This window comes from Osmerus eperlanus, chromosome 18, assembly GCF_963692335.1.
Source record: "Osmerus eperlanus chromosome 18, fOsmEpe2.1, whole genome shotgun sequence".
NCBI classification, from domain to species: Eukaryota; Metazoa; Chordata; class Actinopteri; order Osmeriformes; family Osmeridae; genus Osmerus; species Osmerus eperlanus.
The window spans coordinates 4,859,777-4,878,618 of NC_085035.1; the positions used below are offsets into that span (position 1 = coordinate 4,859,777).

General features: G+C 49.7%; 3 protein-coding genes across 4 annotated transcripts in view; 1 reads left to right on the top strand and 2 right to left on the bottom strand.

Moving 5' to 3' along the window:
• The window catches only part of grk3 (G protein-coupled receptor kinase 3), a 25,001-nt gene extending 14,284 nt beyond the window's left edge, over nucleotides 1-10,717 (bottom strand). Inside the window, 2 exon segments of the mRNA XM_062484826.1 lie at nucleotides 3,499-3,575; nucleotides 8,600-10,717. Of these exon segments, the coding sequence (XP_062340810.1) occupies nucleotides 3,499-3,575; nucleotides 8,600-8,712 (190 nt within the window). The 5' untranslated portion in view covers nucleotides 8,713-10,717.
• A 454-nt stretch (nucleotides 10,718-11,171) lies between these two features.
• cryba4 (crystallin, beta A4) lies at nucleotides 11,172-13,945 on the bottom strand. Of its 2 annotated transcripts, none has more exons than XM_062484851.1 (6): nucleotides 13,840-13,945; nucleotides 12,960-13,003; nucleotides 12,260-12,378; nucleotides 11,936-12,077; nucleotides 11,626-11,768; nucleotides 11,172-11,407 (listed from the first exon to the last, which is right to left on the bottom strand). In XM_062484851.1, the coding sequence occupies exons 2-6, from the start codon at nucleotides 12,996-12,998 to the stop codon at nucleotides 11,260-11,262; spliced, it is 591 nt and encodes a 196-aa protein (XP_062340835.1). In that variant the 5' UTR covers nucleotides 12,999-13,003; nucleotides 13,840-13,945; the 3' UTR covers nucleotides 11,172-11,259. The 2 variants fall into 2 exon arrangements, with proteins under 2 accessions (XP_062340835.1, XP_062340836.1); XM_062484852.1 differs by lacking the exon at nucleotides 13,840-13,945 and adding an exon at nucleotides 13,688-13,803.
• Nucleotides 13,946-16,100: 2,155 nt separating this feature from the next.
• crybb1 (crystallin, beta B1) lies at nucleotides 16,101-18,779 on the top strand. The gene is made up of 6 exons (XM_062484850.1): nucleotides 16,101-16,256; nucleotides 16,749-16,876; nucleotides 17,002-17,120; nucleotides 17,366-17,498; nucleotides 17,687-17,829; nucleotides 18,389-18,779. The coding sequence occupies exons 2-6, from the start codon at nucleotides 16,760-16,762 to the stop codon at nucleotides 18,564-18,566; spliced, it is 690 nt and encodes a 229-aa protein (XP_062340834.1). The 5' UTR covers nucleotides 16,101-16,256; nucleotides 16,749-16,759; the 3' UTR covers nucleotides 18,567-18,779.
• Nucleotides 18,780-18,842: the final 63 nt, after the last annotated feature.

An 18,842-nucleotide genomic window follows, 5' to 3' on the forward strand; every position in this document is an offset into this window, starting at 1 on the left:
TGAGATGATGTGCCAGGGAAGAGAAAGAGAGAGGTAGAGAGAGCGGTAGAGACACACAGAGACAGAGACATACAGAGACAGAGAGACATACAGAGAAAGTCAGACATACAGAGAGAGACAGAGACGGACACAGAGACAGAGACAGAGAGCTACAAGCACTTATTTCATCTTTCACATCCCTTCATCTCTTGGATTTCTTTACTGCCCCTAACCTGAACATGATGTCGGATCGTCAACGAGTCCCACTACAACACAACCACAGCACTACAACACAACCACAGCACTACAACACAACCACAGCACTACAACACAACCACAGCACTACAACACAACCACAGCACTACAACACAACCACAGCACTACAACACAACCACAGCACTACAACACAACCACAGCACTACAACACAACCACAGCACTACAACACAACCACAGCACTACAACACAACCACAGCACATGCATCCAACCACAGCACATGCATCCAACCACAGCACATGCATCCAACCACAGCACATGCATCCAACCACAGCACATGCATCCAACCACAGCACATGCATCCAATCACAGCCCAACAACCACGCCCCCACTAGGGCAAGTCGGTGTCTCTGTACCCGGAAAAGAACGAGAGTGCACTGGCCCATTCGCCCATCGGTCAGACCTGGTTGACGCGCGTGTGTGTTTGTGTGCATCAGTGCTTGTGACAAGCCAAAGCAGTCGAGCGGCTGAAGAGGAACAACCAGTCTCTTCAACACTCTCAACCTTTCCCTAGCACCTCCCCGCCACACACACACACACACACACACACAATCTGACGTCACCTGCTAGGGGAAAGACAGAGGGTGGCAGATCTCTGTACTGCAGTGCAGCATCAACACATCACAGGAACACAGCGAGACCAGACCGGGGGGAGCGGGAGATGCCAGGATCACAGACACGGAGAGAGAGAAGAAACGAGAGAGAGAGGGAGTGAAAGAGCGAGAAACGGGAGATGGAATGAAAGAGGAACAGGAGAGAGAAAAGATGGAGCTTGAGAACGAGACAGAGAATGAGAGAGAGAGCTAGAAAACGAGAAAGAGAGAACGAAAGAGAGAGAGAAAGCGAAAGCGGCAGGGCCCTGCCGCGACGGCCTGACGGCCCCACAGGTGTGCGGACAAACCCGTTGCCAGACCTCCATTCACCCTCCCAGGAAACGAATAAACTGGAGCAATCCCCCCCCCCCCTACCACCTAGCCCACGCTCCGCTCGCTGTGCATGCGGCTGGTCCCTCTCCAGCGCGGCAGGGCCGTTCGGAGCGGCGGCCAGCACCTCCAAGGCCTCTGAGCCAGAGAGTCCCGACCACTTGTAATTAGGTAGCCCGCAATGTGGTTTTGGGGAACAAGGGCCTGTGCCGAGCGGGGGGGTTGTTTCGTGGGAAACGGTGGGGCAGTGGAACTCGCAAGCTCGGCCCCGTGCCCTGTCTCCCTCTCTCTCCTCCCCCCGCATGCAAAGCCGCGCATTTGTCATTCAAATTGCGGGCCCCGCCGTGTGAGCTGGGCTGGGGAAAAAAGGGCTTCGGGTAGCGGGGCGCTCTCTCTCCTCTCTCTCGTCCGGGCCGTCCGCGGCGCTTCCTCCCGGGGTAAGCGGGGGAACTGGGGGGGGGGGGGGGGGGAGGCGTGATTCACCTGGAACTCTATATCCTTCTTCCTTTTTCGAGAACAAGCAGGCGGGGTATGAGACGGGCGTCCCGCTGCACCGCTGGCGGACGAGCGAAGGCTGGAGGAAATGAGGGAAGAGACGAGGAGGGAGGGAGGAGACGAGGAGGGAGGGGAGAAGAGAGCGAGCGGGAGGAGGGGGATAGAGGGAGGATGGGAGGTGAGAAGAAGGGGGGGGGAGGTGAGACAGGAGGAAAGGGAGGGAGACGGATAGAAAGAGGGGAGGTGGAACCGAAAGAGAGGAGGGGAGAAGGTGCTGGTCTGCTGGCCCAGACAGTCCCTGTTCAGGTGTGCGACAGCAGAACCCCTGGGGTGCAGGAGACCGGAATAAAGACCGGAACCTTGGGCGAGGACAGACACACACACACACACACACACAGGGCTGCAGCAGCGTGGTGTTGGGTGTTTCCGAGCGGCTTGGCCGGATATTACAAGGTGTCCCACTGCACGCACACACAAGCACACCCACGGGTACCACAACGCCTTCCCATCTCAGAGAGGGACAGAGGCACCAAGAAAGAGGGCGAAAGAGAGAGAGAGAGAATTACTGCAGTCTATTCTCATAGGAGGCAGAGACCTAGAACAGTAAGTAAAGCTTCTGGAAGCCTACAGGGCTGCTGTACTCCCCCTGGTACACCAGCGCGACTGGAGCCAGCTTGGAATGGGAGCGTGCACACACACACACACAGCACTACAGGGGACTCGTGTTCAAGATGGGCACAAGCAGCTGGATGAATCCAGGTGAGGATCGCGGGGCGGACCCACCACGACCCCCCTTTCTCCCCCCCCACCCACCCACCCCCGACCACGGAAACGGGATTTCACAAGCAGCGGCTTATGCTGGCGCAGCAAAAAAAGGGATTAGCCAATCGGCCACAACACCCACACGAGGTTCCAGCTCAAACCGTGTGACGCGAGGCAATCGCCTCCGGAGGTCTGGAGCGCAGAGAGGTCTGGCGAGGGCTTTCCGAACGAAGAGGGTTCGGGGCGGGTTGGGATTGGCGGAGATGTGTCGCACTGGTCTGGTTGGCCGTGTCAAAGTCCTGCCTGCGAGGCCTCTGCGATGTTAAAAGGGAAGCTCCCAAGAACCCGGCGTGTTCTGTCTGATTCATAGCCAGGCGGCAGGAGTACTGTGGCAGGCCTCTCAATCAGTTCTTTATACCTGACGGCAGGAAGGTACATTGTTTGAAAGAGCGCCGAAAATTCCCTTTCTCGTCCTCCCCAAATGAGGCACTGTTACCCAATGCATCGGCCAGTGCTAGAATACCAGCAGGGGAGACGCACTCAATCCGGTTGTCACGCGAGCACCATCAGGCATTTTGCTTTTTCCGGTAAATGTTGTTAAATCCCACGAGCTGTGGGAGGAAACCGTTGATGTGTTGCTGCTGATCAAGCTAGGAGATATTGCTCACAATTGTGGCCATTTTTCTCCATGCTCTCATCCACCCCTAGCATTGCTTCACCGCAGCTACTCGTTTTTGGGACGAGGCCTGGTCTGGTTGTGGCACTTAAACAAGCTTGATCTATTTTATTCCGGTCCCCGTCAAGAACAACCGTTTGGACCCGGAAAGGCCGCTCTGCTTGGCAGCAGGCGTCCTTCACGACAACAAAAGCCCCCTGCGTTCACGTGGGGCGGGGCTTGGCCGCCTGGCTTGCATTTCACACGAGGAGCTGTGAAATGCAACTTCCCACGTTTAGTGGTGTCGTGTGGATGTAGAATCACTGTGGGAGAACCCTTTTGTATTTTGCGCGCGCATGTGTGTGTGTGTGTACAGGAGCGCCCGCGGTCCTCCGCGCCGATAACTCACCGATCTTCTGGTTGAAGATTTTGTCGAACGTCAGCTCATCCCTCTCCTCGAGGTACTTCTGCATCACACTGCGAATGCTGGAACACAGAGGGGGGGGGGGGGGGCAGAGAGAAGAACATTACACGGGGCATATCTAAAAGAGGGCGCAGTCACGGACGACCTCTAAACAAACCCAGACATTGAAATCGGCAGGGCTGCCCGCGGGTTCGCCGAAACTCAAGGTGAAAGTTGAGCACCGGGAAGAAAAAAAACACGGAGCTATTGTGCCCGTGTTTTGATGAGTACACAGTACAGGCATGAGGACCCCAAGGTCTCCAGTCCACCCCTCCGAGCCCATCCCCTTATCCAACACAGCCAGCCTCTCATCCCATGCCCCATGGGATGAGAGGCCTCCAATCCTCGGGCCTCCAATCCTAGCCCTGCTTTGGGACTCTCCCCGCCACCTGTCCCCTCGGCGGGGTTGGGCTGGGAAACCGAGATGGGGGGGGGGGCCTCTGGGAGGCCAAATGCGAGTCTGCGAGCAGAAGAGCATGCTGCCCTGGGAGAGGGTGTTAATGAGAGCAGGGCTGGGGAGAATGAATCCATTAGCGCCTCCTCCACGGGGCCTATTAGCGAAGCAACAGAGCCCCGCGGACGCGTACAGGGGGGACACCCCGGCCACGTCACTGGGACCATCGCAATCCCCTGGTGCTAAGCCCCAGGCACGCCACACTGTTAGTTGGCCATTGGTCCTGGTCCTGGCCCGCTTGTAGCTGCCCCCCCCCTCCCCCCCCCAAAATCCAGACCTGACTGACATCATGTTTACTCAGAGGCTATTGGAGTTGTCCTGTCGTTTGCTGGATTCATTGTGAGCCGATGCGCTAATGAAACCAGCTGGCCACTCGGACAATGACACCGTTTATCTAGGCTTCTATGAACCAGAAGCCTTGATGAGGATTCCACCTCTTAACTGTCCTTTCTCGCCAATGACACTTAGAATCAAATGGGGTTGTGCGATGACTTCAGCACTGTTGAGAGGCGCGCGGGGGAAAAAAGAATGCCGTTTCAGCCGACTTGTAAACTCAGGAGGTTTATAGATTGAACTGCTTCAACCGAGTTGGGAATGGCTCCCAATTGGCTGTGGATAGGGAACCAATCAGATCCAGCCAACTTCAAACTAATGACTGCCCCTGACAGTTCTCACCGCCTTTTATTTGGGCTTTCGGTTAGCAGGCTAGCTCGGACTCAGATTTCTAAATCCACAGACTATTTACAGACCAAGTAGGGGATCGCAGCTTCATAATTAGCTACCAACTATGGAAACAGCATGTGGGGGGGAAACACCTTTTAACAGAAGCTCGGTCCACGAATCAGGAAGTGGTGCTCTTCCTCATTCTGGACGCCCGCGGACGTGCATCACCACACAGATGTTACTTGGTCATCGGCCCCCCTACCACCTCCCCCCCCCCCTCCTGCTTAAGCTCAACTAGGCTGCACGCCGAACAACTGCATTAACGCAACGCAGAGCGACACAAAGGATTGTCCCGTGAATACCTACAACTACCCTTTGACCTCAGTTCCAGTCGCGGAACGGGGCTAAAAGAACATACGGAAAGACGAAGAGAAGTTGGGCCACGATCACACTGCAGGTAGCCCGTCCTGCAAACCATTCCTTGGCCACGCCCTTAACCCTAGCGACTCCACACGCCCGTTTCCCCGATCCACCAATCAGTCCCTTCCGCTCTGCCAGGCTCCTCCCTTTCCATTGCCTAGATGTAAGTCGGCAAAACAGGAGGTGGGGAAGATGCAGTCGAACAGTGCTGGAGGCCTGCTTCTCAAGGACGAGGCTACTTATGTAGCCTGTATGTATGTATGTAGGCTGACTAGACCAGACACATCACGCTATTTAGCTGTATCCTACTGAACACATGGTGGTTATTTACATTTTACATTTAGTCATTTAGCAGACGCTCTTATCCAGAGCGACTTACAGTAAGTACAGGGACATTCCCCCCGAGGCAAGTAGGGTGAAGTGCCTTGCCCAAGGACACAACGTCATTTTGCACGGCCGGGAATCGAACTGGCAACCTTCAGATTACTAGCCCGATTCCCTAACCGCTCAGCTATCTGACTCCGAGTTTGAGATGCGGGAGGAGAGACTCGATCCTTTTAAACGACACCGTCGTCCAAACTCTCTTCAATGTTCCCGGTAAAACACCCATTCCGCGTATAGGCCTAAAAACGATCTGGATCTTCGTCCTATCGCTAATTGCACCCAAACAACCTTTCTGGGTATCGTCACTCCCACCTTCCCCTGTCCCTCTAAGGCAAAGCTCATCTCCTGTTGATCTCTTAGTCCCCGTCCCCCCCCACCCCTCATCACTTGAGGCTCTATTGCTTACAGTGCTCCTGTCAAAATCTCACCTCTCTGCCAGCAGCCATAGCGTCGGCTCGACGGGAATGTAGCGGCGGCGCGCTATCTCGGCGATGAAATGCGCACAAACACAAACTACTCCAAAGTCCAAAAACGCCACGACCTCAAATTGGCGTGCTGAAAAACCCCTCTTCACGACACACAGACGACACGCTTTTTATGACCGTGAATCATTACATGCACACACCAGCGCAGCTCTCGAATTGACCTACATACCCTTCGAGTACTGGCCTAACCGTTTTAAACTGCCTGTTTTAGGACATGTAACAAGTTCACGGTGTTGGCTTTTACAGCCTCACTCCTCCCTGTACTCTTCGCCTCAATCCCCCCCCCCCCCTCCCCTCTCTAGGATTATTTCAGAAGCCAATTTCAGGAGATCACACAGATTCTCCTGGCAATCTTCTATTAAATCCTTATCAAATTAAACAAATCCATAGTGCCATGTGAAGCCAGACAGGGATCAGATGGGTCAAATCTATAAAAGTGTTTCTGAGGGTGGCTACAAGAGTTGAACAAGCGAAATGTTACGTTCAGACAACCTTGACAATAGAAACCTCACTGACAGCTCGCTTTCTCTCAACCTGCTTTATTACTGCCAGCTGATAACCCACGGCAAATACACACACACACACAGTGCAATCATAGGGGCTTACTCCGTTCCTCGCAAATGTTTAGACAAACCCCCACTATCACCACAACAAGCTTTACAATGGAAGGGGACCGGTTATCTCCTCAGCCTTCACAAACAAACATCTCGCGGATTCACAATCCTATCTCGATTGAATGCAAGCCCACTACGTAAACAGAGAGATGCACACGGACACGACATGCGACACATGCCGCAGGTGAGCGGGCATGGTGACAGTGCTGGGTTAGGCCCCCCGGGGGGACGGGGGGACGGACACACACACACGGACGGACGACATGCAGCCAATTATTTCCCAACCCCTGATTTGGACCATCATTTGTAAACGCGGGGGCAGTGATCTCGCTCGTCGCAAAAGGGAAACCAACCCGTTTCTCGGTTTCGCATTCAGACAGAGAGCATGCGAGGGGAAGAGGAAGTTACACACGTCTGTCTGAAAGTAGAAGAAAAAAGAACAATGCGACCTACAAGGTAGCTGCAGTTCAACTGGGTGACAAATACAATGAACATTGTCAGAACTACACCACATCAAAGGGGTTCTTGAGGATAGGGCGAGCTGCACTGGTAGCTATGTTCCACTTTAGGTGTCAGTAGTATGATGAGAGAAACATAGGCTCTCTGGCTACAGGAACACTAATGTAGGCTTCCTGGCCCCGATGGAACTTCCTGTTCATTAACAATTACATATGAGATGGTGGATGGATGGAATCAATCCTAAACCCATATCAAGACAACAAAAGGAATTAGGATGGGCCATTACCCTGATTGTGTAAAGGATGCATAGCCTAAACAGTCTATATATTCAAAGGGCCAGAGGCATAGAGGGCTAAACATGATCCTTGAAACTCTGAAGTCCATGTCTGACTAAATAGGTCAGTGTTGTTACAGCCGGCAGGTGAAAAGGTAATAGGTCGTTTACTGATGTCTGGGGCATGTACAACTCATGCTCTTGTTTCACAATTTATCTTCACACTGTGGTGGTGAAAAACCTAACGTCAAGTCATTGCACTGTGACACAGCCGCCATCTTGATCACATCACCTGGCCTACACCAACCGCATCCACTTTTAGCCCGTATACCACTGCAAACTACTTAACCCTTGTGTTATCTTCGGGTCATTCTGACCCATCAGTCATTGTGACCCACCGTCGTATTGCGACAACTTTACCGCATACAAAAACAAAGTGAAGCATTTTCTTTTAACCGTTGGGCTGTCTCAGACCCCCCACATTGCGAAGGTTAAAAGAAAATTATTTTTATTTGTTTTTGTATTGGGTAAAATTGTCTAAATACAACGATGGTTCGTTATGAACCTTTGGGTCATGTGACCCGAAGGCAGCACAAACTATTCAAATGTCTGGGGAAATGCCAGGGCAAGGTACAGCTGTAATCTGAAATGCAAACCTGTCTGTTACTGGGGTTTAATGCAGGGTGTGTTTATACTGGTGTTACGCACATCATGGTGAGGTGGTCTTAGGTTTTGTTTTGTAACAAAATCACAAGCCAACTGTCTTGATAACTGGCAGATGGGGTTGCTATGGAGGCTGCATCAGGAGAAATCCATGATAGTGGAGCCACACTTCATCCAGGGCCATTATACCATTGTCTCAATTATAGGGATGGGCTCAGTCAGTAATCATGACAGTAACTAACAAGGCTCTATCCTTTCAGTCAAGCAATACATTTAGCTCATTGATTTGGCTGAGAATAGGCTTGAACTCAAAATCTTCTCAGCAGACAAAGGTATTTGGCAAAACACCTCATCACTCTGGCCTACACCATATTAAGTCAATTCTAGGCCTACGCCTATATAGACAAGTACTGATCCCTTAACACGATTTATATCATTCAGATGGAACTCATTGTTATTCTCGAGGACCTTTAAATAGCGTTGAATAGGTTTAACTCCTATTGACAAGTCAGGCTACATTATCAAGTTACATAGGCACATTGGTAGTTCCCATCTCCCTGTATGTCCATACACACATCATTTTGACAGGCAAACGCCCAAACATAGCAAGCGCGTTTACGGTACACATTACCTGGGCTCAGGGAGGATGATTTTCTTACTCGCCCGGGCCGCTGGAGTAGATTTGCTCTTCTCCATCGCCATCAAATAGCTGACATCGGCGAGAACTGCTTCGAGGTCCGCCATCTTCAACCCCGGGACGATCAAATCGATTCAAAATTAACTGGTTATTGTGTTGGCAAATGATTTAAAAGTAAATGTCCACTGATATCAGCCAATGTCCAGTGAGGATGACAGGGTAGCTAAACGGATGACAGGGACGACCATCGACTGAAGCGTTTATTTTTCTGACTGGGTTAGCACTTTAGGTCTCTCAAACAACGATCATTGTGACATGCAGGATGAATTTGGATGAGAGATGTATCCCTTGATGATGCCTCTTCTAGTTTACCGTGAACACAGATCCGTCCAGTGCAAAAAATATGGTGGTTTCATGAACGCCAAATAACGAACATCAAATACAGATATGGCAAAGTAAGTATTGATGGGGAGATCTTTTAAGGCCCCCTACTTCTCAGTGCAGGGCTTCAAATATTCCAGACGATAAACGTATCAAGCAAATTGACACCTGTCAATAAGGCAAGCATTAAAAATGTGGCAAGCATTAAAAATCCCTTGTGTCCAGCACGACATGTGCAGCGAGCTTCTCAACACTGTATATTCATCTAGCCCCGACAGGATATAAAACAGGCTAAAAGACTTAGTACCAGCTATGCGTCCACAAAAAAGATGAGCTGCAACGAATATGTTGAACTGGCACCCAATAAATACATCCTGTTAAAATGGTGACAGCGACCAGCGAGCAAAAATAAACAAAAGCAAACTCTCCAGTTGCCAAAAGACGACAACGGGTTTGTTGCTGGGTCGTTATTTAGCAACAGCTGTGTTAACATAAAATACGATCAAATAAAAACAAAAAATCTTCCATTGGGTTCTTCACAGCGCCGATGTGTTTGGCAGCCTCCGTTATTGGCTTCCTGAAACGTTTGCTAGCTAGGCTAACCAGCTAAGCTAGCTGTATGGCTGAGTAACGAGATTGTTATGACTGCAGATACTTGCTAGCCACCGATATTAGCTAACTAGATATGGCGTTCTTTGTGGCCGCCTTGGCTCTCTAGCCGGTTGGTTGGCTAATCAAATCAGTAAGGTTAGCTAGTTAGCCAGCTAAAATTAGCAAAGCCTGACACGCTCTTCTTGCAACGAGTGCTTGCTTTAAATCGTAAAGCTCAGGCTTGAAACCAGACCAGCAATTCTTCAAGTTAACGAATGTAATCCTACGAAATCCACGTCATTTAAAAAATGACCCATGCAACCTCATACAATTATCCATTATTGTTTCGTTCCCCCTAGCGTTAGGGACCCTCGCTCGCATGTAGAGTCCGCTACCGCTAGCTTGCTGTGATGATGCCTGATGATGGTGGACGAGGCGGGGGAGGGGGCGTCTGATGTCGAAGGAGGAAATTGGCTGGGGAGGCTGTCTTGCTACGTTTGTTTCTTTATTATCAGTCCGGGCGTCTGCACCGATCACCGTCAGCCTTACTGTAGATTGGTACTGTACTTGTTGTAGTCAGTCGTGGTTGCTAAGTGAACGACGTCCGCGAGCTCAGTGTCAGTGAACTGACAAGTCAAAGGAAAGCAAAACCATTTAGCCAGCACGAGAAAGGTGTCCTTGCTTAACCAGCTGTCAGAGGTAGAGAAAGTCTTCCTCAAAGAAAGTAGCAAGCTAGCAATAGGACCAGTCAGTGTTTCTTCTGTGGAGTTTCGTTCTTCTGACACGGTCCCACCTAACTTGGAGCTAGTGCTAGCAAACGCATGGATAGCTAGCCATCGACATCATTAATATTAGAAGTCCGCGTTTAATAAAGTGCCAGAAGTCGATCTGACAAGAGTATTTACGTTGTTCTAATTGTTAAACGTTGTCCCTCAAAGGTACATGTTTCTTAAATCCCATTTGGTCCGGACAAGAGTATGTGATCAACTCCAATTGGTTTGCTGAGTCTTGTGTTTGCAAAGCTGTCTTCAATGTTCTCTAGAGAGCTAGAAGCTAACTAGCTTATCACCAACTTCCTCCAGTGCGACTGCGACTGAGTAGGCTTTAAAACATGTAATGGAACTCGATGGATTCGACGTGATTGTTTACAAATCACCTACTGTATCCACGGATTACCATTTTGTTACCCAATTACACATGTTTTTTGGACCCTCAGACACTGTAAATTTGACAACGTAATACATGAAAAGCATCTAGTCATTGCAAGTATTCGGTAAAACAGGCAAGTAAGTGGCTGTTCTGCAACCATATGCAAGTGTCCGACTAAAGCTGGTTATTATAATCAGTCCACAATACGAGGCACTCTGTAGGTTGTATCTACTTATTCCTGATAGTTTGTTAGTGATCTTAAACACATTCCCTAATGGCTTGTTTCAAATGGAAACATAGTGCCTTCTCCTGGTAAGTGTTGGTAATACTTGATTAAAGTATCTTTCGATCAGTCTCACAGTCTATCTATGTGATTGCTGGTCATATTCCAAGTATTTGACATGTATTTGTACTGTCACAGAGGCAGATGAATGGAGGATGTCAGTAAGGTTTAAGAAATACAGTTTATTCAGCACTGGGTAGCGGGGATCGGGAGTAAGGGGTCACAGGGGTAAGAGGGCAGGAAGGCGGGGTTACTGCTGAATGCGGCGGATGGACTGGATCTGAGGGGTCTGGGAGTGGGAACCAAACTCCCTGAAGTGTTTGTACTCGCCGCAGTGGCGGTCGCACTCCATGATGTACTGGTATCCACGGTAGCCAGGATACTGGTAGCACACGAATCTATCAAGGAAAGAGACAGAGGTTATAACCTGTGGGGCTGCACAGTTCCTAGTATTCCAAGAATGAATCAGGACGGACAGGCGATGGAGTAAGCGTGAGATCCCGAGGTAGCCCACAGGAGACAGGGAGATATCGCGAAAGGGGTGGGTGGGGAAAGGTGGTAGACATAAACAGGAGTAAAGGGTGAGAAGGAGAGATGTGGTTTTGTCGACACTCACGCTCCAGACTGGACCCTGAGGGAGCCCACTTCGTTGTTGCACCAGCCCATGGCCTGGAGGGAGGGGTAGTCGTCGCTCAGCTCCCCCTTACGGGCCATGAAGTTCTCACGCTCGTAGATGGTCATGCGACACTCCCTGTGGTTCTGGGAGGGGAGAGAAGTCGAGAGCGGATGACACCTGTTAGTCGAGCAGGTTTACTTTTACCAGACCAGACTGGTTGAACACAGAGAGAGACCTACAAGGATGAAGGGCCTACTAAGATGAAGGGGCAGGGAGCCCAAGTATGATAGAAATTGAAGGTTTTACTTACGGCACAGGCAATGGGTCTGAAAGAGGTCATCCTCTCAATGTGATAGGCGTTGCTACCTCCATAAGCGTCACACTGAGGGTACTCTCCTCTCTCCAGCACAAACTGCTGGCCCTGGTAAGAGGCATGCTCATAACCCACCCAGCTAAAGGAACACAGAGGAGGACAGTCAGTTTCCCTATCCTGATACAACACAATAATAAACCATAACACTTTCTATACAACTGTGTGTATTTCTTCGGGGGGGGGGGGGGGATGTGACATATGTTTCTGATGCGTTCGTATGTGGACAGCAGCTTGTGTCCGTTTTGGTTCGTGTGGACTCACGCTCCACTCTCCACCCGGAGAGAGCGCACGCTCTCAAAGCCGAACTCCATCACGTTGCAGCACTCGGAGGTGAACTCGTGGCGACGGCCCTGGAAGCACTCCTCGTCGTAGACGATGATCTGACCAGAAAACAGAGAAACGGCATCCTTCAGAATTCCTCGAGTTAAGAGACGGGGCCGACGAACACACAGTGGCCTTGTCTTCGGGAACACTCTAAATGGCTGCAGTCAGGTGGTTTAAAGATGGATTTTGTTAACGGGGAATACATGCGAGGATGAAGCAATCTTCGACTATTAAGCTGCGGTTGTATTCACTGTGGGACTCAGCAAGGTGGTTTGTTAGAAAAAATAAACTCCCGCATAACTGTGATTGGATGAGTTTGTGACTAATAAAAGGTATTTTGGCAAACAGTAGAAACAGTCTAGGGTTAGCTCGGGGAATGTTTCATAAAAGTCATATTGTTTGTTCAAATTTCAACAGGAATGAATCTTCTCTACGCTGCAGCAAACATTGTGTTGAGACTAGAGACTACTGTTATGACAGAATGGGTCCTGGTGATCCATTGTGTTCTGAGCTCAGACTGCCATGCCGACGTTTGTTTCTAATGGAGCCACTCAGCTGAAGAATGTTCCGGACAATGACACACAGGCCTGGGGCTTGAGATGATGCATGGGTCCAGCCTGTCATTCAACACACTCACCTTCCAGTGTCCGGAGAACTTGGTGCAGTGGTGAGTCATCTTGTCTGTAATGAGAGAGAATATAAACGATTCTGAGAGCAGAATGTGACATTTGTATTGTTCACTGTGATGCCAGTAAAATGGGCTCCCGTACACACACACACTGCGCCCAAAAACCCCCTAGAATTCTCTTTTGAACAAACATCTCCCTATCCCAAAACAAAGCTTGACTATGAAGTTTGCTGACACCAAATAAGTTGCGTCCACAACATTTCTCTGTGACATCTCGCAAAAAAACAGAAGTGTGGAAAATAGAGCAACATGTTTTTTTTTTGAAAATCCCAGAATAGCTTTTAACTGCCAGTTTATCTCAGCAGGATTCCCCTGTGTTAGCATGCATTCATGTGCAGCACCACTCTGTTACATGGGCTACTTGAAAAGGGCTATTCTGCTACAAAGCACACCATGAAAAGGCCTGTGCATCTGCAGGGTCGCTGAGCAGGTTGAAAAGCACTAGCTGCTTCTGTGTAATGCCTTGAATAGTAGAATCAGCCTGAATGCATGAATGCCAGATTAAAGGCATCGCCAGATATTAATAGTTCCTGGGCAAAAAAAATGAGTCAAGTTGAAGAAGCCACGGGCCTCTTCCAGGCTTCTGTTGCCGTCCTCTCTTTTTCGCACCCGTCTAACTCATGTCATTTGTTTTCCTCCTGTCGTAGTCTGTCCCCCACGGCCTCCTGTCTGCCCACCATATCTGTCTGCGGTGTCGGCCTCCGGGGAAGGAGCCTGTGTGTGGTCCTCTGTGTGGTGGGCTTAGGGGGCTGAGTGAGTGTGGGCCTGCTATGCTAGCTGCCGTGCCCTGGATGCCCGGGTTAGGGGAGAGAGGGACAGGGGGACTCACCTCGCTTTGATGCCCTTGGGATGTCCTGGTGTGGGAATGAGAGGAGGCACGCGCCCCCACCCTTTTAAAGCCTCCCCTGGCAAAGGGCCACGCTGAAAGCCCCGGCTCAGCAGCGGGGAGGGGCTTCTCATTGTCCCCCCCGACAAAAGCAGGGTTAATCTATAGAGGGGTAGAAGTGCAGACGCCACAGTATCGCCCAGGGCAAGGGACACAGACCTGGAGAAAGGCGAGGGGGCACACGTTAAGGACTCTTAGTGAGAAAGGCAAGGGGGGGGGGGGGGCTGGGTAGGGAGGGTCGGGGGGGTGGCTCTCAAAGCCATGCCTGCTTTTTGGTTTTGTCTCACTTGTTGCCCTGGCCTTGGCTGTATTCTTCTCTCTCACATAGCGTCTGTTTCCCCTCGAAACCGCTTTCTCTCTCCGTCTCTCGCCCTCCCTCCTATTCCTTCTTGTCTCCTTCTCGACGTCTTCCTCCATCCCACACTTAACCACCACACGGCACACGCATACCTGACCTCCCCCCTGTCACCCGTGTTTGCTCACACTCATGAGGAACTCTTAAGAATACTGATGTTGTATAGTTTTGCAATGGGTCTGGTGTTAAGCATTCACTTCAGATAGATTTACTGTACAGCCAATTGATTTCTTACAACCGTGGAGGACATAATACAGTACTATAGATGGAAATAGATAACGGAGGTTAAAGCTGAATTGTTTTTGACCAGCAAAGACACTGTCTCTGTCACTCGTGATAAATATGTGATATTGTTAGGCATACTTCGGTGCTGCTCAACAGAGGGGGGAATGTGGAGCTCTTGGCAGAGGGGAGAAAGGAATACAGCCAAGAAATAAGCCACTATTCTCCCTCTAACAGCCAGAGGACTGAAATGTGGAAAGTTCAGCCAGAGGAACTCAATTGCCAAAAGCTCCAGCAGGAATACTAATAGTTTGGGCTCATCTGTTGCTATTCTCTTATAAACAACTCCCCACCCGTTTTCATAGGGAAATTTATGATGGTATTTTTAATGATATGAATAGATATCAAATATCATGGATATACGTCATTCTTTACCCAACTTATATTGGTGTTTGTTCAGCAGTACATAAGTTGACAATCAAATACAGTATTCCAAGAGGATGTTCGCGTGATTGTAGCTTTAGCTACATGCATCAGCTCAACTCTCAACACAGAGGCTCTCGTTTGTTTTAACAGTTGAGTGGTTGCCTAGTCAACCAGTGGTAAACAGAGATGGAGAGACACTCCTTTTGGTAGCTGACTTTTGGTCAGTCTGACTGTCCAGCTGGATAATGTGTGTTCATTAAGCACACTTTTATCCAAAGCCTCATACTGGGGGGGATTTGAACCTGTCACCTCTTATCTACGGTCAAACACTATACCACTGAGCTATATTCAGTGTGTGGTACACTGACTAACCTGATCAAACAATGCAAGTCATTATTCAGTTCAAAGTTTGACCTGACCTTCTAATTGACCCTTTATTTACCAATAACGTCTAACAATCCTTCCTCTTGTCTGGTGTGGTCATGGCTTCTGACTGCAACACCGAGAAATGCAAGCGTAGAGGGGAGTTGTGGGAAAGGTATTCTCATGTTATCTCATGCTAAATTAAATACCGATTATCCTTCATTCCCGCGTGTCATTTCCTGACCACATTGGTGAATTAGAGTGTCACTGGTCTTGCTTTGTAGGTTTGTAAGTACGTTTTCAGTTGACTCTTTCAAGCTTATTGCAACAAGAATATGTGAAAATACACTCATTCGAATGAGAAATGATAATAATGAATGTATTCAACAGACACCTTTATCCAAAGCGACGTACTATCCAGGGAGGGTATGAACCTTCGACCTTGTGAGGCAACCAAATGTTCTAGCCACCAAGATATACCCACCCCCTAAAATCCACCTATTATGCATCTAAATCAATAATTCTGAATATGACAATTGCTTTAACTATACCCAGTTTTAACTTGTGATTGAAATGTCTCTTTTGGAGTTGTAAAAACAGTACTTGTGAACAGAGCATCTGTATGAGCGAGAGGTAGATGAGGGGGATTAACTCTTTGCTCCCTCTAGGTCTATGCATTCCACATCTATACGCAGCTATAGCTTACAGGCCCAACCACACCAACACAGGGGGAAAGTGCCTTTGTCAGGGCTTTCCTTTGACAGTAAAGTGCTTACAGGCAGGCCGGTGGGGCCGGGGGAGTTGGGGGGGATTCTCGGCGATGCGATGACCCGACCGCTTTGGCACTGACCAACTGTGATGACGAGGCGCTTTCTATTGTGCCGTGAGCCCCTACGTTCGGCCTTTGCCAGGGTATAAAAGCTGGGCCGCGGCGCTGAGGGGACCAGCACGAGCCAGCCTCCCACACACGGCACTGCAAGCTAAACTCACGCAGGTAAGGACACACACAGACCCACGCACACTCAGACACCAGCCGTTCCACTGCAGTACAGGGGGCACAGCCGGCAGTAGGGCTCCACTCTCTCCGCTTGGCCCGGACGAGTCACCCTAAGGCTGGTGAGAGCCCCTAGCAGAGGCCCAGGCCTGAGGGCCTTCATGAGGCCCTCAGTGCCCAGGCTAGATGGTAATTTGCTGTAAAGTTGGAGACTAGGGCCCACTCGTGAACCAGATTCACCCAGTAGAAACACCAACCTTATTCCGAAACTCTGGTACTTTTGGGGGGGAATTTCTTCATAGACATCACAGTGCCCACAGAAAGTACTGACCCTACACTTTGTATGTTTGTGAAAATTGTTCCTATCTCGTTTTCCTTCGCTCTTTCCCCTTCCTACCTACTCGTCTGTCCTTCTGTATGTCAACCTTTCATTTCATCCCCCTCACCCTGCTCACCCCATTTCTGCTCTTCTCCTTTACTCTCTTCTCCCAGACTCTAACATCATGTCTCAGACTGCCAAGTCCGCCTCCAACCAGGGCACTGATGCCAAGGACAAGGGTGCCCCCGCTGCCACCAGCAAGGCCACCAAGACCGGAGACCCTGGCATGGGTTCCTTCAGAGTGAGTCACAGCATCATTAGGACATTTCACAGTACAACAACGATTCGCCATTTCTTATCAGTCCTAAAGTTTTCCTTCACCTGGATTCCGATTGGACTAATATGTTCCCGTTGACTCTGGTGCAGATCATGCTGTTCGACCAGGAGAACTTCCAGGGAAGAATGATGGAGGTCCAGAACGAGTGTATGAATGTGTGTGACCGCGGCATGGATAGAGTGCGCAGTATCATCGTGGAGTGCGGCCCGTAAGTGGACAAACAAACCCTCAGGACCTACAGGTCTCATGTTTTGCTCACCCCCCGCCCCCCCCCAAAAAAATTGATATTAACCGCGCACACAAGCATGTTCACTGTACTTCAAGGCAATCATCCTTCCTCTTTCCACCTTCCTTCACGCTCACTTCATCCACAGGTCTACCCCTCCTCTAATCCCTCTCTCCCCTCCTCTCACCCCTGTCCCCCCCCTGCCCTTGGCGACCCCCCCTCTCCAGCTTTGTTGCCTTTGAGCAGACTAACTTCCGTGGGGAGATGTTCATCCTGGAGAAGGGCGAGTATCCTCGCTGGGATACCTGGAGCAACTCTTACCGCAGCGACTGCCTCATGTCCCTCAGGCCCATCCGCATGGTGAGCCAATCAGATGATACCGGTCAACGATTTTAGTGGGGGGCAAAAAAAGAAGAAGCTATATTTTCACAAGGAGAAACAGATATGACATAAATAGACTCTGAATATCGAATATCCCTAAGATTCACATGTAAATATGAATCACGGAAAAGTCCCACGAACCCTCTTCCTCTGTGTCTGCCATACAGGACAGCATGGAGCACAAGATCTGCCTGTTTGAGCTGTGCGACTTCAAGGGCAACAAGATGGAGATCCAGGAGGATGACGTGCCCACCCTCTGGGCGCATGGTTTCACCGACAGAGTGGGCAGCGTGAGGGTGCCTGGCGGAGTGTAAGTACACATTACTACACACATAGCTTTCCCCTAAGGGTGTTCCTCAACAGCACTGGTTCAGCAGTGATTCATACAGGGGCGTAAAACATTTCGTGTTTTACCCAATCCGTCTCAGAATGTAGGTCTCAGAGTGGAATACCTTGACAGTATGGCTCAAATACATTCATTTACTTGAGAGCAAATCTCAAATGGCACCCTATCCATCCTATCATATTCCCATGCCAAGTTAGGGAACTTTGGAGAACAGGAAGTCAATAGAGACATGTCGTTGGAGGAACCCCAGGGCTAGTCATTGAATGCAGTGTGTGGCGTAAGTAGTGTGGCATTAGAGTCATAAGGCAGGCGGATGACTGTGAGATGTCTGTAGCTCATAAAACATCAAATGTGTATTTTTAGTTGAGAATGTTTGATTTCGCTCACGGGTGTTCAAAATCGCACGGAATTTTAATGTAGCAAAGGCTAGACATTATTGACATTAAGACAGGTATGCGTTGAAAAAAACATCATATTATACCAAGTCACTCATCATTGCTGTTTTTGTCTGTTCTCTCTCCAGGTGGGTGGGTTACCAGTATCCCGGCTACAGAGGCTACCAGTACCTGTTCGAGTGTGGTGATTACAGACACTACAACGAGTTCTGCGCCTTCCAGCCCCAGATCCAGTCCATGCGTCGTGTCAGGGATATGCAGTTCCACCAGAGAGGATGCTTCAACTTCACCGCCGCCAGCAAGTGAGGGACCCCTGCTGGACGCCTGGTGTAGTTGCAACCAGCTCTCAACCGCCCATCCGGCGCTTTTTATTTTTCCTTACCCTCTCCTCCTCCCTTAAATGACCCTAACCTCAACCCTCATCCCTCCAACCCAAAGGAATAGAATGATAGCATCGTACCGGACAACCTAAATGACTTTTTATGATGCCAAAAATAAACATGTTTGGAAAAACTTGAACCTCCCTGGTTGGACAACCTTTATTTGGGGCTTTGATTGCAATTCCACAACACTACTTCCTGC

Bases quoted from the DNA above. Each gene is read 5' to 3' on its own strand.
- cryba4 (XM_062484851.1), bottom strand. From the start codon at position 12,998: ATGACTCACCACTGCACCAAGTTCTCCGGACACTGGAAG. The intron at 12,379-12,959 runs GTGAGTGTGTTG...TTTTCTGGTCAG, and splicing joins AGTTCTCCGGACACTGGAAG to ATCATCGTCTACGACGAGGA. The intron at 11,408-11,625 runs GTGAGTGTCGAC...TTTCCTTGATAG, and splicing joins CTCAGGGTCCAGTCTGGAGC to ATTCGTGTGCTACCAGTATC.
- crybb1 (XM_062484850.1), top strand. From the start codon at position 16,760: ATGTCTCAGACTGCCAAGTCCGCCTCCAACCAGGGCACTGATGCCAAG. The intron at 17,121-17,365 runs GTAAGTGGACAA...CCCCCTCTCCAG, and splicing joins ATCATCGTGGAGTGCGGCCC to CTTTGTTGCCTTTGAGCAGA. The intron at 17,830-18,388 runs GTAAGTACACAT...TTCTCTCTCCAG, and splicing joins GTGAGGGTGCCTGGCGGAGT to GTGGGTGGGTTACCAGTATC.